This window comes from Danio aesculapii, chromosome 17 (assembly GCF_903798145.1).
Source record: "Danio aesculapii chromosome 17, fDanAes4.1, whole genome shotgun sequence".
NCBI classification, from domain to species: domain Eukaryota; kingdom Metazoa; phylum Chordata; class Actinopteri; order Cypriniformes; family Danionidae; genus Danio; species Danio aesculapii.
In genome coordinates, this window is record NC_079451.1 from 26,066,726 (window position 1) to 26,087,269 (window position 20,544).

The window sequence follows — 20,544 nt, forward strand, 5'->3', positions numbered from 1 at the left end:
ACCAAAATACACTGCCTATATTCACTGAAAAACAAATACTAATATTCATTTTCAAAATGGGGTGTACTCCATTATGCTGAGCACTGTTTATGGAGCCCACCAGTAAGGGTCTTGTGAGTAAACTTCACTCTATTGGCCTCACATGAAATGTTATTGACAAACACTAGAACTATGAAACGCTATAGGAGTGAATGTAACAGGTCAGCTGATAAAGGCTGTGCATGTAAACCTCACTCCAATGGCCTCAAAACGTGCACTAGTGACTGACACACTAAAGACTGTGGGCATTAGTATATTTATTAGTGTGCTTGACTCCCAACGTCGGTTGAATCCTGCGGAGCAAGTAGAATCAGAACAGTTACTCTGGTCCCATGACCTGGATTTGAGTTCGGTTTAAGGGGGAGTGTAATGGAAGCCAGTTAGAGCGAGTTAATCTCAATCCCCTGACCTCAAAAGATGCATGGAAGATTGATGGACTCAAGGGAGTTGCGGAGGTGGGGTTCTGTGGTCTTAAGGCTACTGTATAATTTTTTTTAGTAAACTGATTGGAAACATTCAAGTCCCTTAATCAAACTCTCCACCTCTGGCTTTCATATTCCCTAAACCATGGGTCTCAAACTCAATTCCTGGAGGGCCGCAGCTCTGCACAGTTTTGCTCCAACCCTAATCAAACACAGCTGATCCAACTAATCAAGATGTTCAAAAGAGTCTCGATTATTTTGATTAGTTGGATCAGCTGTGTTTGATTAGGGTTGGAGCAAAACTGTGCAGAACTGCGGCCCTCCAGGAATTGAGTTTGAGACCCTACTCTGCCCGGTATCCATTCCTCATTTGGACTGCAGAGGGAGCCACTGGAACACGTTTGATGTGTGTGGGACTGCAGTATCCAAAGTTCTTTGTAAATATTTGTACCAAGAGTTCGCGTATTGTTGATTTATTTTCAAATCTGTATTATTACCGCAGTGGTTAATGTTGTGAGGCTCAACACTGAATTGCATTCACAGATATAACCTTAATTATTTACATTATATTCAGGAACATTAACAGCCATTGCCCTTGATGAATGTCAAAGCGTGACACATCTACAGATCATTTTCATGTCTGGTTGGTAACTGTGTTTTTATTAGTGCGCAGAAGCGCAGCACAACAATCACATCACAGACAACGAAGCGCTAACTCGTTTTTTTCCCTGCTGCATGCTTTAGCAGAGCATAATCAACACACTGACTTCACACGGCTCTTTCGCTCTCTCTCGCCCCTCCCTCGCATAGTGTCTTTCTGATACTGGTGGCAGATTGAGAGATCTGATACAGCTCTGGTTAGCACTGGTCCTCAAAGCCCTCCGGCTGTTTCTCTTGCATATTTTGGCACGGTCCTCTTTGTGTAAGAGACGAGAGAGTTTCTGTTATTCAGACACTCAATACTGTATAATCAACAATAGAGATGACATTACACACAACAACAACACAAACGTAATATGGGAACATCATAAAGTAAATTAGTTTTTGCTGGTGTGAGCTTGGTCTCACCTCTCTTGCGATTTGTGTGTCTGTGTGTTGGCATAATAATGTGTGTTCATGTCTTTCAGTGGTCACGTTGGACCACACCAGATTTCGGTGCCCAACAGATTCCTCTCTGGCATTTCATTGGCGTCCCTGTGGCATATGTCTCTCTAATGAGTCCTTCTCCACCGAGAGCAAGACTGTCCACTCAACATTCATTTCTGGTTCTCACCGTCTTGCTGTGGTACTTAATTGGAAGTCCCCAGCGTCTCATAAGGTAGACGTCAAACACATATAGCAACCCTGGTTCCAGTTCACCAATCACTGCTGTTGTGACTGCCCGACGTGGATTCAACTCTTGGAAATACTTACAGAGGACTCTTTCATTGGCAGGACGCGACTCTGGGTCAACGCAGCGATCTGTTGAGGTGTGTTTGCTGTTAAGTGGGATCTGTCTTCTGTAAACGCAGTAGAGACTCCGTTCTTCGGTTCCCATCCAGGCTAGAGTGACTGAATTGCAGGTTCGCAACTTGTTGAAAGACTTAATCTGTAATGTATTGGGAAACACAGGTACTGCTCGGCGGTGGTATGCAGATGATGCCTGCATTTTGAGACAGAATTTGGACTTGCCTGAATCACCTTTAGGGTTTGTTAATGAGGAACCTGGAGCCAAGGCCTGGAGCTGAATGAGATATGACGAGGCACCATGCAACCATATTTGGGCCAGCTGGTGTCCCACCTCTTGAGACGTCAAAATCTGTCCTTTACCAGAGACTGTGGCTATAACTTTACTAGTCCCATTGCAGGTGTGCAAAGTAAGCAGGCCATTTTGTTGCCACCCACGAGGTTTGAATCGGAACTGGTCCACATGTAGGCTGCTTGCGTCCCCGCTTAGCGTAACCCATTTGACCTGGTTTTCCCTTAAGGTTGTGACAGCAGGACGGGCCTCCTCATGTGTGCGGGCAAATGTGCCAGTGTAGGCCGCACTTGTGCCATTAACCCTGTCCACTACAAACACATCAAAATAGTACTGTGTATCCGGAAGCAGGTCTGAAACCGTGCACACACTTTCAACATCCCTGCAAACACATCCAGGGTCCTCAAACTTGTCAGATGATTCACGATTCTTAATGGTATCCGGCTGCCTCCACCACCAGTCTTTAAGTGTTGCCCATACAATCTCTTTGCTTTGTTTATCTCTCCTCTGTCTCTTCTGCACACTCTGTATCTCCTTTCGGATTCCCTCACGAGCAGCGCATAGACTTCGGTAGTTGTGTTTGTGGTTAACTAAGACGCAGTACTCCTGATGTGGTCTGTGACCATCTTTAACAACTACCGATGAGCTCGGAGCCCAGTTCAAGGTGACACTGGTCATGCCCACCCCTAATGTGTGCACTCTGGGATCCGATGGCAGCTCTGGAAAAGCTCCTGAGGGACCAGGACCTTCATGGAGGTAGACCGAAACTTGCGTGTCCTGCTCGTTTGACTTCAACCTCAGGATGTAGATGGATGCTGGAGTGTAGGCGGGACCTGTGTAGGTGTCTACGGCAATGCCAGTGTAGCTGTAAATCCTAACTTCTCTTCCAGAACCTTTCCACCAAACCTCAGGCATACTCTTCTTGGAGCTCCCTGTAGAAACGAAGCATTTCAGATCAAGATCAAGCATTTTCAAAAGACGACTCTAATCAAAAGGAGCCAGAAAACATTTGGACGGCATGCATGCAGAAGGCTGTTTTTCATGCAAACCATCATTACTTTTGTCGGCACACTTTTAGAGGGAACGTTTGGTAATCAAAGTGAATAATTTAAAGGTGTAGATGGGGACCCCTGAGTTCACAGTCTAAATCATTTATATGTCACATTATGACTTTATAATGCTGCTTTGCCTGCCAGACTACCCCTTCATTTCACTGCATGTTCATGATGTTGAAAGTAGTGTGCAGAAATGCAGGATTTTTCTGGTACTGTTGAACATGTCAAGCACATCTATCAAAATTGATAACTTTAATGCATATTAAGCAACAAAATGGTTATGTTTGTGTGTCTGTGTTGACGTTTGGCACAATGTGGACTAATTTGTGTTGTTCGTTATGCATTCAGGATACCAAATTCCATTTGATGTTAACAAACAGAATCTTACTGTACAGTGTGTGTTACTAAAAACCTTTCAAATTAATAACAGATGTCAGTGTTTATCTATCCAGACTGTGCTTGCATATGTTGTCTCTTTGTTTCTGTTTGAAATGTTTTTTTATCCTCTCTATCAGGGAAACAGCCTGAAGATTTGGAGATAGATAAGAGAAGAATCGTCTGTCCACAGAGGCCCCAAAGCAACACAACAGCAGTTTTACACCTGCTAATTAAATCAGTGAGCCTCAAGCGACTGCTCTGCTTCTTCATTAGAGCCTCTGAAGGGATGTAACCCATCCACCCTTTGGATACAGAATCCCTGAGTTGTCTGTTAGCCATTGGTAGACCTAGGTCAGAATTCCCAAAACGCAAACACATTTTACATGCATGCGCAAACATACCTTCAAGCAGACACAAGTCCATCAATAAGCATACATAACCACACAAACTCACAGTGTGCTTTCTTAGGTGGTTTATCCTTCAGGGTTCGAACTGCCAGATTCCATTCGATGGGCACCGCACATGGGCTTACAGTAACAGACAGCGAATCAGCTTTCTTCTTTAGTGTGAAATACAGCCTGAAACACAGATTCGTATCAGTGTGTATTAGACACAGCAAATAGGATAAGCTTTGGTCTGGTTGTTAATGAGAAAAAACTATTCATAGGTTCTGTAACTTAACCATTTATCCAAAATTAATCTATTAAACAACCTCATTTAACAATTTGGACCAGTCTACCCTACTGAAAAAAAAAACAGCCTAAACCAGCCTAGGCTGGTTTTAGCTGGTCAACCAGGCTGCTTTTAGAGGGGTTTTGGCCACTTCCAGGCTGGTTTCCAGCCATTTCCAGCCTGGTCTTAGCTGGTCAGGCTGGAAGATGACCAGCTAAAACCAGCTTGACCAGCCTAGCCAGGCTGGGAGCCCAGCTTAAACCAGGCTGGTCAAGCTGGTTTTAGCTGGTCATTTTCCAGCCTGACCAGCTAAGACCAGGCTGGAAATGGCTGGAAACCAGCCTGGAAGTGGCCAAAACCGCTGTAAGACCAGGCTGATCCACCAGCTAAAACCAGCCAACCAGCTTAGGCTGATTTAAGCTCTTTTTTTTCAGTAGGGTAATGTCACATCGAAATAATAATAATAATAATAATAATAATGTACTCTTTTGTGTTAAATGATTCACAATTTGCAATGTCCACTAAAGCTTGTGCACTGCCTGGTTCTGAAAATCATTCATAACAATCTCAAAAATAGAAACAAATGGAAAAAATGACTTTTAATAGCCACTGATCATTTCCACCTCACCTGACATGTCCTTACACATAAACATTTGGAATCTACTGTGTATTGTGTCTGCCAGAAAACTCCCTTGTGATAGTTATGAAGAGGGCTAGTTCACCAAAAATATAAAACCTGTCATAGTTTACTCACCTTCGTATCATTCCTAACCTGTTTTGTTTTCTTTAAAGAGCCCCTATTATAGGTTTTTGAGATTGAGCTTCTATGCAGTGTGTAATACTGCACTAAGTGGATGAAAATATTCAGCTGAGGTTGCACCGTGTTTAAAACTATTGATTCTGTAATGAAATAGACGACAGAGTTGAATAAATGAATCGAGTTGGGTTCAGATCTTTTGCTTGAACGCGTCAACGTTGATACAGTACATCGCCAAATATGTCCCAGATCCAGTTAAAATGTGAACATGCTTCATCCTTTACCGATTTACAGTTTGTTTTACAGACACTAGGCCACATTTCTCAATACTTAGGTCACTTTTGCAAAACACTTCACACAATTCTCCTAATCGACTTTCAGCTTGGCAAAGCAGTTCATTTCACATTCAAAATGCACTACAACTACCAAAACACTTGATTCAGGAGTCAAATAAACTCATTCTTCCAGAACATTAGCAAAGGTGACCCCAAAACCAAAGTAAGACCTTTTATAATGCAAAATACATGCTCTTTAAATTGGCTTGGAAATAAAAAATAGTTTTTTTAAAGACTATTTTTTTGTCTATGCAAAGAAAGCCAATGATCACCTTCATAAACCTTTGGTATTTTCCACTTTAAAAAGTGCATCTAATATCATATATTGTAGTTAAGCAATATAAGAATGCTATTTTCATGAATATTAGCATGCTTTCAAATGTGTAGCTGTTCAATAAACATACATTACGTCACATTTTAGACTCCATTTCATCAACGAAAATACTTCCAACAAAGATGTGCATCTCAGAGCAGCACAGAGATGTTTCATTCCTGAATTAATTATATATAATGAATGAAAAGGAAAATACCTTCATTTGTTTAAAACAGGCATCAGGATTGGACATTTGATCTTCACCAAAACTATTTAGTATACAGAAATGGTTAAAATGACCACCTTTTATGTTTCACAAAAGAAAGCAGGTTTAGAATTACATAAGGTTGAGTGAACAAAATGTTTTATTTGGGGGTAAAAAGTCCCTCATATGTAATTAGAAATGGTTAAAAAAATGTGGTTATAAAAACTAAATCATGAAATTATTATATATAGTGCTGTGTAAAACAAATATACAAATATAATATAATACAAATATACTCAATAGTATGGTGGCCGAGAGAGCTTAACGTGCTGCATTTCAAGAAAACACATGCAATTACAAATAAATGCCAGCAAATTAAGAAAAGATTTTCATCTGTTTGACAGCACAAATCCTCACAACGCAAACACATTTTCACAAAAACATGCTGCATTTTCTAAAAAACAAAATATCAAAACACAATGGAAATGTTTCAAGTGAAAATTGATTTTAGAGAGGTTAGCACCCTTAAAGCTAAAGATCCTGCCTGCCCTGGATAATCACTGTCCAAAGCCAGGCCTACTCCAAAACACAGACTTTATAAATGAATGTGCATAAACAGTGGCAGACCTGAGACCAGAAGTAACAAGACAAGAGAGAATACTTCATGTCTTATTCACCAGTAAGCACATAATATTACAGCATCACCACCAAAACATTTCATCCAGAAGCGCATGCCTTTTTTTCTGTTATTGCCAATGAGCGGCACATTTCTAAAACGCCAACTGCATGACGAGGTGCTTTTTTTGGTGCATTTTTTAAAATCCGCTAACAGTTAGAAAATACTCAACTGCAGAAGAGCTCAAGTGCTCAGCTGAGCGTTTTGTAAGAGAGCAGACATTTTCAGCTGTTACTTGACCTGTCTGCATGAACAGGGAGTGCAGAGATATGCAAATCCACATCTTAACAGGTAGGAAGGACAAACATTTAATTGGAGTTTTTTTGGTCCTATACAACTTCCACGGACTATATAATACATTTAGACAACTTTAAGCAATAGTTCACCTAAAACTGAACATACTATCGTCATTTACTCATGCTTTACTTGTTACAAATCTGATTGGCTTTCTTTCTTCTGTTGAACACAAAAGAAGATATTTTGAAGATATCTGGAAACCTGTAACCACTGACTTCCTTAACATTTGTTTATGTTATTGTGGAAAACAATGGTCACAGGGTTTCAGCTTTCTTCGAAATTTGTTCTTTAATGTTCAAGAGAATAAGGAACATCATAAATGTTTGGATCCACTTGAGGGTGAGTAAACAGTGAGTAAATTTTCATATTTGTGTGAACAATCCCTTTAACTTGAGATGTGAAGAGATGTTAAACAAACAAATTTTAAATAAATTATGGGAAAACAAGATTATATACACCCCCCGGACACTTTTCTAGGTACACCTTAATCCTTTGTGGCTTAGATTCAACAAGGTACTGGAAATATTCCTCAGAGATTTTGATCCGTATTGACATGATAGCATCAAACAGTTGCTGCGGTTTTGTTGGCTGCACACCCATGATGCGAATCTCCCGTTCCACCACATCCCAATGGCGCTCTATTGGATTGAGTTCTGGTGACTGTGAAGGCCATTTGAGTACAGTGAACTGATCAGCTCAATTGGTACTAATGGGCCCAAAGTGTTCCAAGAAAATATCCCCAACACCATTACACCACCACCAGCCTGAACCATTGATACAAAGCAGGATGGATACTTGCTTTCCTTTTTGTAAATGGAAAATTCTGACCCTACTATCTGAATGTCGCAGCAGAAATCGAGACTCATCAGACCAGGCAATGTTTTTCCAATCTTCTATTGTCCAATTTTGGTGAGCCTGTAGCCTCAGTTTCCTGTTCTTAGCTGACAGGAGTGGCACTTGGTGTGGTCTTCTGCTGCTGTAGCCCATCTGCCTCAAGGTTGGATGTGTTGTGTGTTCAGAGATACTCTTCTGCATACCTTGGTTGTAAAGAGTGGTTATTTGAGTTACTGCCTTTCTATCAGCTGGAACCAGTCTGGCCATTCTCCTCTGACCTCTGGCATCAACATTGCATTTGTGCCACAGAACTGCTGCTCACTGAATGTTTTATTTTTTTTTAGGAAAATTCTCTGTAAACCCTAGAGATGGTTGTGCATGAAAATCCCAGTAGATCAGCAGTTTCTGAAATACTCAGACCAGCCAGGCACCAACAACGATGCCACGTTCAAAGTCCCTTAAATCACATTTCTTCTCTATTCTGATGCTCGGTTTGAGCTGCAGCAGATCGTCTTGACAATGTCTACATGCCTAAATGCATTGAGTTGCTGCCATGTGACTGGCTGATAAGAAATTTGCTTTAACGGGCAGTTGGACAGGTGAACCTAATAAAGTGGCCGGTGAGTGTATTTTAGCACTTTACATGTCAAGTAAAAGTATCTATATTTAAAAATGTTTAAATGTTTGTGAAAACAGAAAGCCATATCTGTGCAGTGTAAAATCGCCCCAAGAAAATTAATAGCTAAAAGTAGACTTGACGCTTTAAACAAACATGCCACAAAGCTTCTCCCAGGGACAGTTTGACAGGCTTGTTGTTTGCACAGGTTGATCTGCTAATGAAGGTGAGAAGAAACACAAGCAATGACTCCAGAATGACTGATCTCTGATAAGCTTTTATCGATCCATCGTCGCAGCTCAGATATGCATCTCCACAAGCCCCAATGTTTACAGATCACAGCTGATGCCAGGTGCACCATCACTGGAGCGGCAGGAAACACATTTACTCCCCCTTGGTGAATAACATCACACTGGGCAGAATCTGGCGAACCTCCCTCTGGTAACACCAACCATTTGGCAAGCAACACTTCCTCTGACCTTGAAACCCGGCTTGTGCGACTGACTGCCTTCAGTCAGGGGTGTTCAGCATCTTCAGTCACTCATTATGTTATTTGTATGGAAATAGTCAGACATTAGATTTAATACTCGGCGTTTGTTTAATGCAATTTGAATCTCTTATTTGCATGCCGCTGACTCTCCAGTATAGCACATTATCATAATATTGATTTCATTCTTCTGGTAATCAGGTTTAACTTTGACCTTGATGATAAAATAGAAAGGATATAGTTTTTGTTTGAGGGATTTCTGGCAGATATGTTTCAGCTTTTACCGTTTTAATGCTTTTCTTTGTGAGAGTTTTATGTGGAGGGTACAGTTATGATCTTTTAGTAGATTAATTAATTTGATTTATGAGCAGCTCTTGCCCTGCAGCCGTGCATTGAAACGCTCTGCTCGTCTCTCGTTTTCTTGTGTTCGGTCTGAAGTCTGACACCACCTCTGTTATGGTGTTGCTAATGGAAAGACAAGGCTGCAAGTTTAGCTGTCGGAATTTAGTGGGTTTGATTGAGAGGCAAGTGGGGAATCTGTAGATAGATTTGAAGAATTAGGAGGAATCAAACAGATTGGATTAAGTAAATGACTCATATTTTATTTCAGGGTATCATGAATACTGTTTATGTGAACTAGTTTTTCACTTGTGAAAGAAAAAAAAATACACTACCTGACAAAAGTCTTATCATCGATCTCAGTTCAAGACCAACAAATAATAACTTGACTTCATACACATACTGTAGATAATTTGGAAAAGTGGCTGAAGGTCGATTTTTCAGATGAATCATCTGTTTAACTGCATCCCAATCATCACAAATACTGCAGGAGACCTATTGCAAACGCACATGGACCCAAGATTCTCACAGAAATCAGTCAAGTTTGGTGAAGGAAAAATCATGGTTTGGGGTTATGTTTAGTATGGGGTGTGCGAGAGATCTGCAGAGTGGATGGCGAACATTTGGGCTGCCCATTACATTACAAACCACAGGAGAGGGCAAATTCTTCAGCTGGATAGCGCTTCTTCTCATACTTCAGCCTCCACATCAGTGTTCTTGAAAGCAAAGAAGGTCAAGGTGCTCAAGGATTGGCCAGCCCAGTCACCAGACATAAACATTATTGAGCATGTCTGGGGTAAGATGGAGGAGGGGGCATTGAGGTGAATCCAAAGAATCTGGGACTCTGGGAGTCCTGCATGAATGCTTTCTGTGCCATTCCAGGTGACTTTATTAATATGTTATTTGAGTCATTGCAGAGATGTATGGATGCAGTCCTCCAAGCTCATGGGAGTCATACTCAATATTAATTCTTTTTCCACTGCACCATGACTTTATATTCTGTACTGTACATTATTTCTGTTAAGTGACAAGACTTTTGTCTAAGCAAAGTCAGATCTTACTGTCCTAATTATACAATTTAAAATTGTAGTCTAGACGCCTTTGCCTTTTATATTAGCCACTTCTGATACGAAATGATCAACTAGAAGTTATTTTTTGTTGTTTCTAAACCTTGGATAGGCGACAAGACTTTTCCAGGTAGTGTACATATTTCAGGCATGTTTAGTTTAAAAAGAAAGAAACTAAAATATCATTTAAACATATTTACTATTTAGGCACTTTTAAAAACAACAATTTATAATATTGATAAAGCACAAGAAAATAATTCCAACTTAAAATTTTTAATAAAAACTAAAACTTTCAAACCATGAATGAAAACTACTGTAGTTATTTGATGATACTTAAAACTAAATCATTTTGTGTTTGTAGTTGATCCCTATTTATTAATCGTATTATTTAGTAATTTGGGCATGCTCATTGTTTTGAAGCATCTATTGTTATCTTTTACTTCAGTTTACAGATTTAAAAATAATTTCAAGAAATATTTCCTATTAAATATTTGAAATATATTTTTAATATTATGTCTCTCTTACTGGTTGCTTTAAACCTTACGTTCTGGAGGACAGATATCAGTTTACTGTGACTTTCAGTCTGTTCCCTGCTAAGTGATTATGCAGTATTAGTGATCTCTCTCTGGAGGAAGACAATGTTGATTTAAACTCTTCCACTCTTACATTTTTTTTTCTACTCAAGATAGAAACTTTAAAACAGTCAGTGTTTGTGCATATGATTGATCTCTGGGCAATCATAGTCCTTATTCACTTTCTCTATTTTTTTAACAGGCACATTATGTGTGTTTGTGTGCGTGTTTACCTGCGAGCTCGTCCTTTAGGCAGATGCACCGGCATGACCCTGTTCTCACTCAGCCATGTTGTGGGGTGTAACGTCACTTCATTTTCAGGTGCCAGGGCATGGATGGTGCCGGGACCAGAAGACAGAGCCACGGCCAGGCAGAGACACCAGGAAAAAGCCATCCTTGTCCAGCACAAATGGCCACTCACTTACACTTGCCTGGGAAACAGAGAATGTTGTTTAAATCAAGAGGTAGAGCCTTTATACAGTATATACATTTTAGATTCCATATTCCACCAGAAACCACAAGGATTAATGCAAAGGACAATGATGGGATTTCTTTATGTTTAACTTTGAAAATCACATTAAATGACTTGGTGGAGAAAGATTAAAGCCGATTGAGAGTATTAACTACAGATTATAGATCTGTGGTTAGTTTTCTCATAAAACTCTAGCTGCATATGAAATTCCATAGCATGTGCTGAATTTGATTAAAGTGATAATTCGACCAATCATTTACTCATCCTCCCTTTATTTCAAACCATGTTTGACTTCTATCCTTCTTCAAAGGAAGATATACTAAAGAATGCTGGGGAAAAGCAGCCATTGACATCCATATGGAAGGCAATAGCTGCTTTTTCTAACATTGTTCAGACAGAGTATCTTGTTTTGTGTTCAACAGAGATCATTTTTGGCAGAACTATCCCTTTAAGAACTTTACATGATGCGTTTGAGAACTTAGTACATAATAAATCTGTTGACCTGTATGTTCTTGACCTTACTGGCGCTCCTTACACTTGGCATTAAGATATGTTTATGTTTATATTAACTTTTCTGACCTTTCAATGCAAAACTACACAGAATGCTGTGGGTTTGTGTTAGAATCCGGATGGGAAAGAGTTGCTGTGCGTTTTTACATCTTTTAACTTCAAACCAAACTTACAATTGCAGAAGTTTAAACACATATAAGACTTAGGTTAAAAAAGCTGGTCTTTGGTGGTTGCTTGAACGCATTTGTCCTCAAGCATACACTACGAAATAGCCAATGGCTGACTGGGACAGTATTTTCACCCGGGAATAATTTTACTTCAGGCCACATATCCCTGTGGAAAGTGGGGGGATTGGGCTTGGCCAGATTCACGATTGACCGTCAGGCCACCAGGAATATCATTTGTAGTTTATTATCTACTGTATAAATGCAACTGATCAATTAAAAATGTACCATGTTTTCTTGTACAGTGCAAGGACAAATTCAAAGTCAAAGTTGTTTTTGTTCAGCCTTAGAAACCAAATAGCTTTTCTGTGGAATTATGAGATATACTGTATAATGTCCATTGGTTGTAGATTTCCGCATTCCACATATAAAGTGTGTCATCCAGAGATTGGCTGTGTCCCATTCTCATCCCTATAATACAGGTTTATTCGTCAGAGTGAATTTGAAGTGAGGAAAGTTGTACGCAACAACAACAAAAAACATACTTTCCCCCATTTTGATCATATTAAAAGATCATCTACTATGTTGGAGTTTGAATGTTCTCCCAGTGTTCACACAGGTTTAATACGGGTGCTCCGGTTTCCCTCACAGTACAATGATATATGGTATAGGTGAATTGAATTAACAGAATTGGCTGTAGTGTAAAGTGTTTGTGAATGCAAGAGTGTATGGGTGTTTCCCAGTACTGGATTGCAGCTGGAAGGACATCCGCTGTGTAAAACATATACCGGAATAGTGGAAAGTTAATTCTGCTGTGGTGACCCATGATAAATTAGGGATTAAGCTGAAGGAAAAATTAATGATCAACTGTGTAATAAAGGTTCTTTATTACCATTGATGATTCTCTAAAGAACCTTTAACATCTGTGGAACTTTCCCATTACCAAAATGTTTCTTCTATATGTCATTTTGGAAACTTTATTTTAAAGAGGGTACACTCATTTGCATACTGTATACTGGGAAAGCATCTTATACAGACTGTAGAGTTGATTTACCACATCTTGTCTGTCAGTCCATCAATTTAGATTGCCAACAACCCCGTACTGTGTTTTATGAAAGCTCCAAGACAAATGAGGACATCTGGAAGTATCAAAAGAGCTGATAATTCAGCAGAATTCTGACTTTATCTCATTCCACAAAGAGCAAATCCATCATCCTTTAAGCATCTGCCTTGTCCTTGATGTGAAACTTGCCGATAAACTGCCAACTTTAAATTAAAATTAAGATTAAAATCTTCTAAAACCTGTCAAAATCCAACTCTGATGACTGAAAAAAACCTCACATTCCCCGGCTAAGTCCTGGGAAGATCTGCACTCGGGGCTGATGTGCTAGATGACAGCGCTGTTATTTATCTCCCAAGGTGCTGACAAACTCACTTGTGTTTCTACAGACATTCAGCACAAAGGTTATTCATTATGGCTGACAAGCGAAGAACAGAGCTATCAGTCAATCAGTTGATTCTCACACTCCATCTGTTGTGAGGGCAAGATGAGATAGAGCAAGAGGGAGAGAGGGAGATTTTTGGTTTTCGAAAACCCATTTAATTACAGATTGCATTGGAAATGACATAACAAATTACGAAAATCTTTTTAAATATGTAATCTTAAGAAAAATACCAATCTTTTTCATTAATTTCACAAAGGATCCCTTTTTAACACCAATTTGCTTAAAAAAAATAGAAGATCATGCATTAAAAATAAGGATAATTAATCAGAATCCTGGATTTTATCAGTTCCACAAAGACAACTTGCAAGTTATCACACACTTAGCTTTTTTTTTCATCGTGGTATAAAATCCCATTTAAGTTTTTGTGAGGGCATGATGAGATAGAGAGAGATTTTTGATTTTCGATAATCCATTTAATTACAAATTGTGTCGTAGACAATACAACAAATTCATTCATTCATTTTGTTTTTGGCTTAGTCCCTTTATTAATTAGCGGTCACCATGCACAGCGGAATGAACCGCCTACTTATCCAGCATAAGTTTTACGCAGCAGATGCCCTTCCAGCTGCAACCGGTCACTGGGAAACACCCATACACTCTCATTTACACACATACACTATGGACAATTTAGTTTACTCAATTCACCTACACTGCATGTCTTTGGACTTGTGGAGGAAACCGGAGCACCCGGAGGAAACCCACGCCAGAACATGCAAACTCCACACAGAAATGCCAACTGACTCAGCCGAGGCTCAAACCAGCGACCTTCTTGCTGTGAGGCAACAGCACTACCCACAAAACCACCGCGCCGCCCTCAATATAACAAATTACATAAATTAAATATAAAAAAATTAAATTATATAATCTTATGAAAATTACTAATTTTTCCAACAATTTCACAGATCTATTTTAACACCAACTTGCTTAAAAAAACAACATCATACATTAAAAGTAATGATAATCAATCAGAATCATAGATTTGATCAGTTCCACAAAGACAACTTGCAAGTTATCACAAACTTAGCTCAACTTTTTCTTTCAATATGATATACGTCGTCATTTAAATTGTTGTGAGGGCAAGATGAGAAAGCGAGAAGTAAAAAACGCAAGAGGGGGAGAAAGTTAGCCTCATCCCAGCCGATGATTCATTGATAGCAGGAAACATTTGCCTTTATTCAGAGAGAATTATTTATACGAGCAAAGAAAATGTGCTATCCGCTAACACTCGCTGCTCTCCGCTTTGACACTCCACACACACAGAAGCGAGACGAGAGCGGCACTTCAGCCCGCCAAACGCTCACTTGAAGCCCTGCCTCTATTTTTATCAGACGACATCAAAATTGGTTTACCGTGGAAATAAGAGTTCAACTCCTCTCATTATGTACGAACAGCAGGCTGCTTCAGTTGTAGAAAAAAGCCGAAAAAAAAAGACGGAAGAACCGAGCACCTGGAGGTAATGGGAAGACTGAGGGGGAGAGAATGAGAGAGTTGAGTAAGTTTGAGACTCTCAGATGTTCAGTCGGTGTTTATCTGCAGCTGAAGGGCCCAGTGATGTGAGTTCAGGTCCCCGGGGAGAGAGAGGCGGCGATCAAAGCTCAAAAGTGTCCCTATAACAACACGCGATGGTTGTCGCAGGAGATCAGATGACAGGCGCTCTTTTAGAGAAAAAAAACCCTCTGCTGTGATTGTGACTGCTGAACAGGCCCTCGTTATACACTGAGGAGAGGATGGAGGGATGGAGGAAGGAGAAGAAGGAGGAAGCAGGGAAAGTGTGAAGAGAAAAGAGAGCGAGAAAATGTCCAGGAAGATGAAGAGAGGGATTAAGAAAGGTGAAAAAAAGACAGCGAAGGTGAGAAAGAGAGGAGCGGAGGGGAAAAAGAAGGGAGAGTGGAGGGAGGAGGGAGGAGCTGAACAAGGGCGTAGGAGGTGAGAGAGAAAGAGAATGAGGGATGGATGGAGGGAAGAGTGAAGGATAAAAAATGGATAAATTGACACGTGCATGTGCGCAAATGCAGAGAAAGGGGGAAGGAAGGCTGGGATGGTGGTGGTCATAAAGTGGCATGGTGAATCGAGTGGTGAGTCAAGGATGATCTTGCGATTTTTTATTGCAAAGTGAAAAAATAGGAAAATATTTTGCATTAAGGAAGGTAAAAACCATTTAAAAATGGACCATTCGTAAAGTAAATTGTCTGGTCACTGTTTTATATAGTCTATAATGTTATATATCATTTAAATTGCACTAGACATTTTTTAAAGTTAATAAAATTTGTACTAGGACTACAGTTGAAGTCAGAATTATTAGCCCCCCTGTTTATTTTTTCCCCAATTTCTGTTTAACGGAGAGATTTTTTTAAGACATTTATAAACATAATAGTTTTAGTAACTCATTTCTAATATCTGATTTCTTTAATTTTTGCCATGATGACAGTAAATAATATTTTACTAGATATTTTTCAACACACTTCTATACAGCTTAAAGTGACATTTAAAGGCTTAACTAGGTTAATTAGGTTAATTAGGCAGGATAGGGTAATCAGGCACGTTATTGTATAATGATGGTTTGTTCTGTAGACTATCAAAAAATATATAGCTTAAAGGGGCTAATAATTTTGACCTTAAAATGGTTTTAAAAAAATTAAAAACTGCTTTTATTCTAAACATAATAAAACAAATAAGACTTTGTCGAGAAGAAAAAATATTATCAGGCATACTGTGAAAATTTCCTTGCTCTGTTAAACATAATTTGGGAAATATTTAAAAAAGATTTTAAAAAAATAATTTTTTGAATTGATTTTGCAAGGACGGACACACACGTTGCGATATCGATGGGAAAATGTGTATTGTGCAGCCCTAATATAATTTTAATTGTATGTTTTATGAAATAAATGATACTCTTATGGATTAATATTATGTTACTTTGTACTATATATACTATATATAAAATTATAGAAATATTGATGATATTTGAACACTTTGAATAATTGAACACATTTTCGAGTGTAGTTTCTCTATAGTATATCAGTAAGTCAGTGATTTGAGTAAATCTTGTTTCTCTGTATCTCTGTTTACGGTGTTGGTGGAGCTTATGTTACTGTACACACTGTCTCTCTGGCTCTGGCGTTGGTGGCTCTGGTGTCATGTGACACAGGCTCTTTGCAGGGGTCCCGACTGCTCCCAGGAGACACGCAGATAAAGCCAGAGAGAGAGAGAGAGAGAGAGAGAAAAGGGGGAGAGGTGGAAAAGAGAGAAGGAAAGACAGAAAAGGCTCCAAACTTGAATGGTATAGAATGAAAACCGAGAAGTCGTGCAAAGATGTGGGCCGTAGGGGGTAAACAGACAGAGAGAAAGAAAGAGGGGTTGATGAAAGACTGGGGGAAATTATGGACAGAGCAGAAATATGGTGATTATGAACTTAAGATCTAATTGTCAACTTCAACAAGTGAAGTAACACTAATTGCATTGTCTCTGTTTCCTTTCGGTCTCTGTTGCACCCTCAGAACTGCACTGAATTCAGATCAGCCATAGCCATGTTATTACAATTGCGTCAAAGCAATATGAGGCACATGTACATGATATTTTACTTTTTATATTAATGCAATATTTTATAATTAATTTAGAATGTTTTCATTAATGTTATCAATTATTTGTAATTCATTTTTTCATGTTTAAAATATTTAAAATATTTTAATGTTATCAAAAATAGTAAAATGTTTTATGTCATTTCTAATATTACGATAATATGATATAATATAATATAATATAATATAATATAATATAATATAATATAATATAATATAATATAATATAATATAATATAATATAATATAATATAATTCAAAATTGCAAAAATAATCTCCAGTTTAATATTTTTAATTATGATTTTATATTTTATATGATTAAAATATTTTATTTACCTTCAGTGTTAGAATTACTGAAATATTTAGCATTTTCAATTAATTATATGTTTAGATTTTTTGTTTACTGTAATAATTAAAAACATGAACATTATCAGATTGGCTCAAATATTTTAAATGTTTTATTGCACTGAATTCAGATCAGCCATAGCCATGTTATTAAAATCATGTCAAAGCAAAATGAGGCACATGTACATATTTTACTTTTTATATTAATGCACATTATTATTTTACAATGAAATTAGAATGTTATCATTAATGTTATCAATTATTTCTAATAAATTTTTTCGTGTTTAAAATATTTTAATGTTATCAAAAATAATAAAATGTTTTAAGTCATTTTTAAATTTTGCGATTGTATAATATAATATAATATGACATAATATCTATAATTCAAGATTTCTACAAATAATTGCCAGTTTAATATGATTTAATATTTATATGATTAACATATTTTATTTAACCTTCAGTGTTAGCAGAATTACTGAAATATTTAGCATTTTTAATTAATCATATGTTTAGATTTTTTGTTTACTATAATAATTCAAATTTAAAACAATACCATGACCAGATTGGCTCAAATATTTAACATTTTAATTAATATTCTGCTTTTTGTTTTATATAATTATTAGTTTTTTATTAAAAATGTAATCATGTCAGATGAAAAAAGACATGAAAGTCAAAAACAAGACATGAAAGTCAAAAATAAGTCAAAAACTCTGATGAACTTTAAATTTCATCCATATTGTGAGGATCTTCTGAGCCGTTTTGCATTTTTTCCTGAAACTGAACCACCATCCCAAACCACAGACCATCTCGCTGCTGTACTTAAGGGCTATTTAGTGGTCAAACAGACATGAGTAAGAGACTGAAAGATGGGAGACGATCGCAGTCTCATATAACAAACTGATGAGAAAAAGCAAATAGAGACAGTCTAAAAAAACACCTCCCATAACACCAAAACACACATCATTCCTTGCATTGGAGATTTACATTAAATCAGAATCAAAGCCTTGACTTTGGAGTTGCAAGCATTGCATTGTACCAGTTGAGTCCTTAACATGCAATCACAGATGCACAAATACACACTTACCTCAGTCTAGACTTTCACTCTGAAGAAGAAGAAGTAAAAAAGCAGGAAAGGCGAAGGAGAGCTGAAGTAAATGGCTCTGGTGTGTTCAGAGTCACACAAACTCCCCTGTCCTGCTGCTGGAGTCCCGAGGATAGAGGGAAAGAAAGAAAAACAAAAAGAGAAAAGCCCTCCCACCCTTCTCTTCTCCTCTCCTCTTTCTTCTCGCTCTTCTCTCGTTTCCTCTGCTTTTTTTTGTGCTCTCTTCTCTCCCCCCGACCCAGATCAGTGCAGTCTGATAACTGAGGCGCTCTAGTCAAACACACACACACACACACACACACACACACACACACTCACACACACACATGCGCATCTGAGAGAGGAGAGGAGGAAGAGATGGATGATGGAGAAAGTGTCTTGGTGAGGGCTGTCGCTGTGTGTGTGTAATTGCAGAGAGAATTGGGGAGGGTGTGTGTTTTTGAAGATTACATAGGGATGTGTTAATTACATTTGGGGATCATGCTAAAGATCATTTCCCATTCGTTCTCATAGAAAGCCAAACCAAGAACTTCACTATAAACAGAAAAAAATGGAGAAAAGTAGGAAAGTAATCATTTATTAATACTAATAAAACATTTTTTAAAGACACCTTAAGGTCATATTTCAATGCAAATGTCTATAAATATCCTTTATTTACATATAGATTAAAGTCTATATCGTTTTTTGAGAGGAAAATTGAGCATTAAGCATTCATTGGCACTTTGATTCATCTTTTTAACACAAATTAATATCTGAGAGATTTATTTAGATTAATATTCACCTAAAACTCAGACAAACTCAATCATTGATCCATTTATTAATTGATTAGTTTAATCCAATGACATGATCACTTTATATGATAAACTGATTTAATTTTCACTTAGTAGCTTAATACTACTACTACTACTTATAATAATAATAATAATAATTCATTCATTGATTTTCTTTCAGATTAGTCCCTTTATTCATCAGGGGTCACCACAGAAAAATATACCGCCAACTATTCCAGCATATGTTTTACACAGCGGGGGCCCTTCCATTCGCAACCCACCACTGGGAAACACCCATACGCAAATATTCACAAACACTCTCAAACACTCTCAAACACTATGGACAATTTAGCTTATTTAATTCAACTATAGAGCATGTGTTTAGACTGTGGGCGAAACCAGAGCACCCAGAAGAAATCCATGCGAACATGGGGAGAACATGCAAACTCCACACAGAAATGACAACTGACCCAACCGGGGCTCGAACCAGAGACATTCTTGTTGTGAGGCGACAGTTCTAACCGCTGAGCCACTGTGCCGCCTCAATAATAATTGAATCATTATTAAATAATAACTACATTAAAATATATATGATATATTACTATATAAATATTAAATAAACATTATATTAAAAAGTCGAATACTGCCAGTTCATTACTGCAATTTCTGTAAAGGCAAAAGGCAAAGGCAAGTTTATTTATATAACACTTTTCATACACAATGGTAATTCAAAGTGCTTTACATAAACGAGAATAAAATAAACAAGAAAATAAAAAATAAAATAATTATACTGTAATTGTACTGCAATTTATATAACAATATGTTATTTATATAACTAAATATATACAAACATATAGTTTTTAAATATTAGTTTACTAACATTTTCAAAAAAAGTCACTTTGCTAAACATTTCAACAGCAAAGAATTAACAAAAAAGCACCAATGAATTTTTAAAATGGTTTTATTTAACAAATATTAATATTTAAAATTTGTAAAAATAATAATAAAATATGTATATATTAAATTCCACACTGTAAAAAATATATGATCAATAAATCTTGACAGCATATGTCTTTAAGTCATTGTAACTTATTAAACTAAGTTAATCATGTTTTAACTTAATATTTTAAGTTTCGCAAGCTGTTTTACACAGTGCACAGTGCATCCGGAAAGTATTCATAGCGCTTTACTTTTTCTTAATTTTTTTTATGTTACAGCCTTATTCCAAATTGGATTAAATTCATTTATTTCCTCAAAATTCTACACACAATATCCCATAATGACAATGTGAAAAAA

The 20,544-nt window shown here is 37.6% G+C and overlaps 1 protein-coding gene across 1 annotated transcript; it reads right to left on the minus strand.

Moving 5' to 3' along the window:
• Nucleotides 1-1,092: 1,092 nt before the first annotated feature.
• ndnfl (neuron-derived neurotrophic factor, like) lies at nucleotides 1,093-18,758 on the minus strand. Its single transcript, XM_056477703.1, has 4 exons — nucleotides 18,461-18,758; nucleotides 11,036-11,233; nucleotides 4,086-4,210; nucleotides 1,093-3,131 (listed from the first exon to the last, which is right to left on the minus strand). Exons 2-4 carry the CDS (start codon nucleotides 11,194-11,196, stop codon nucleotides 1,711-1,713), a joined length of 1,707 nt encoding a protein of 568 aa, XP_056333678.1. The 5' UTR covers nucleotides 11,197-11,233; nucleotides 18,461-18,758; the 3' UTR covers nucleotides 1,093-1,710.
• Nucleotides 18,759-20,544: the final 1,786 nt, after the last annotated feature.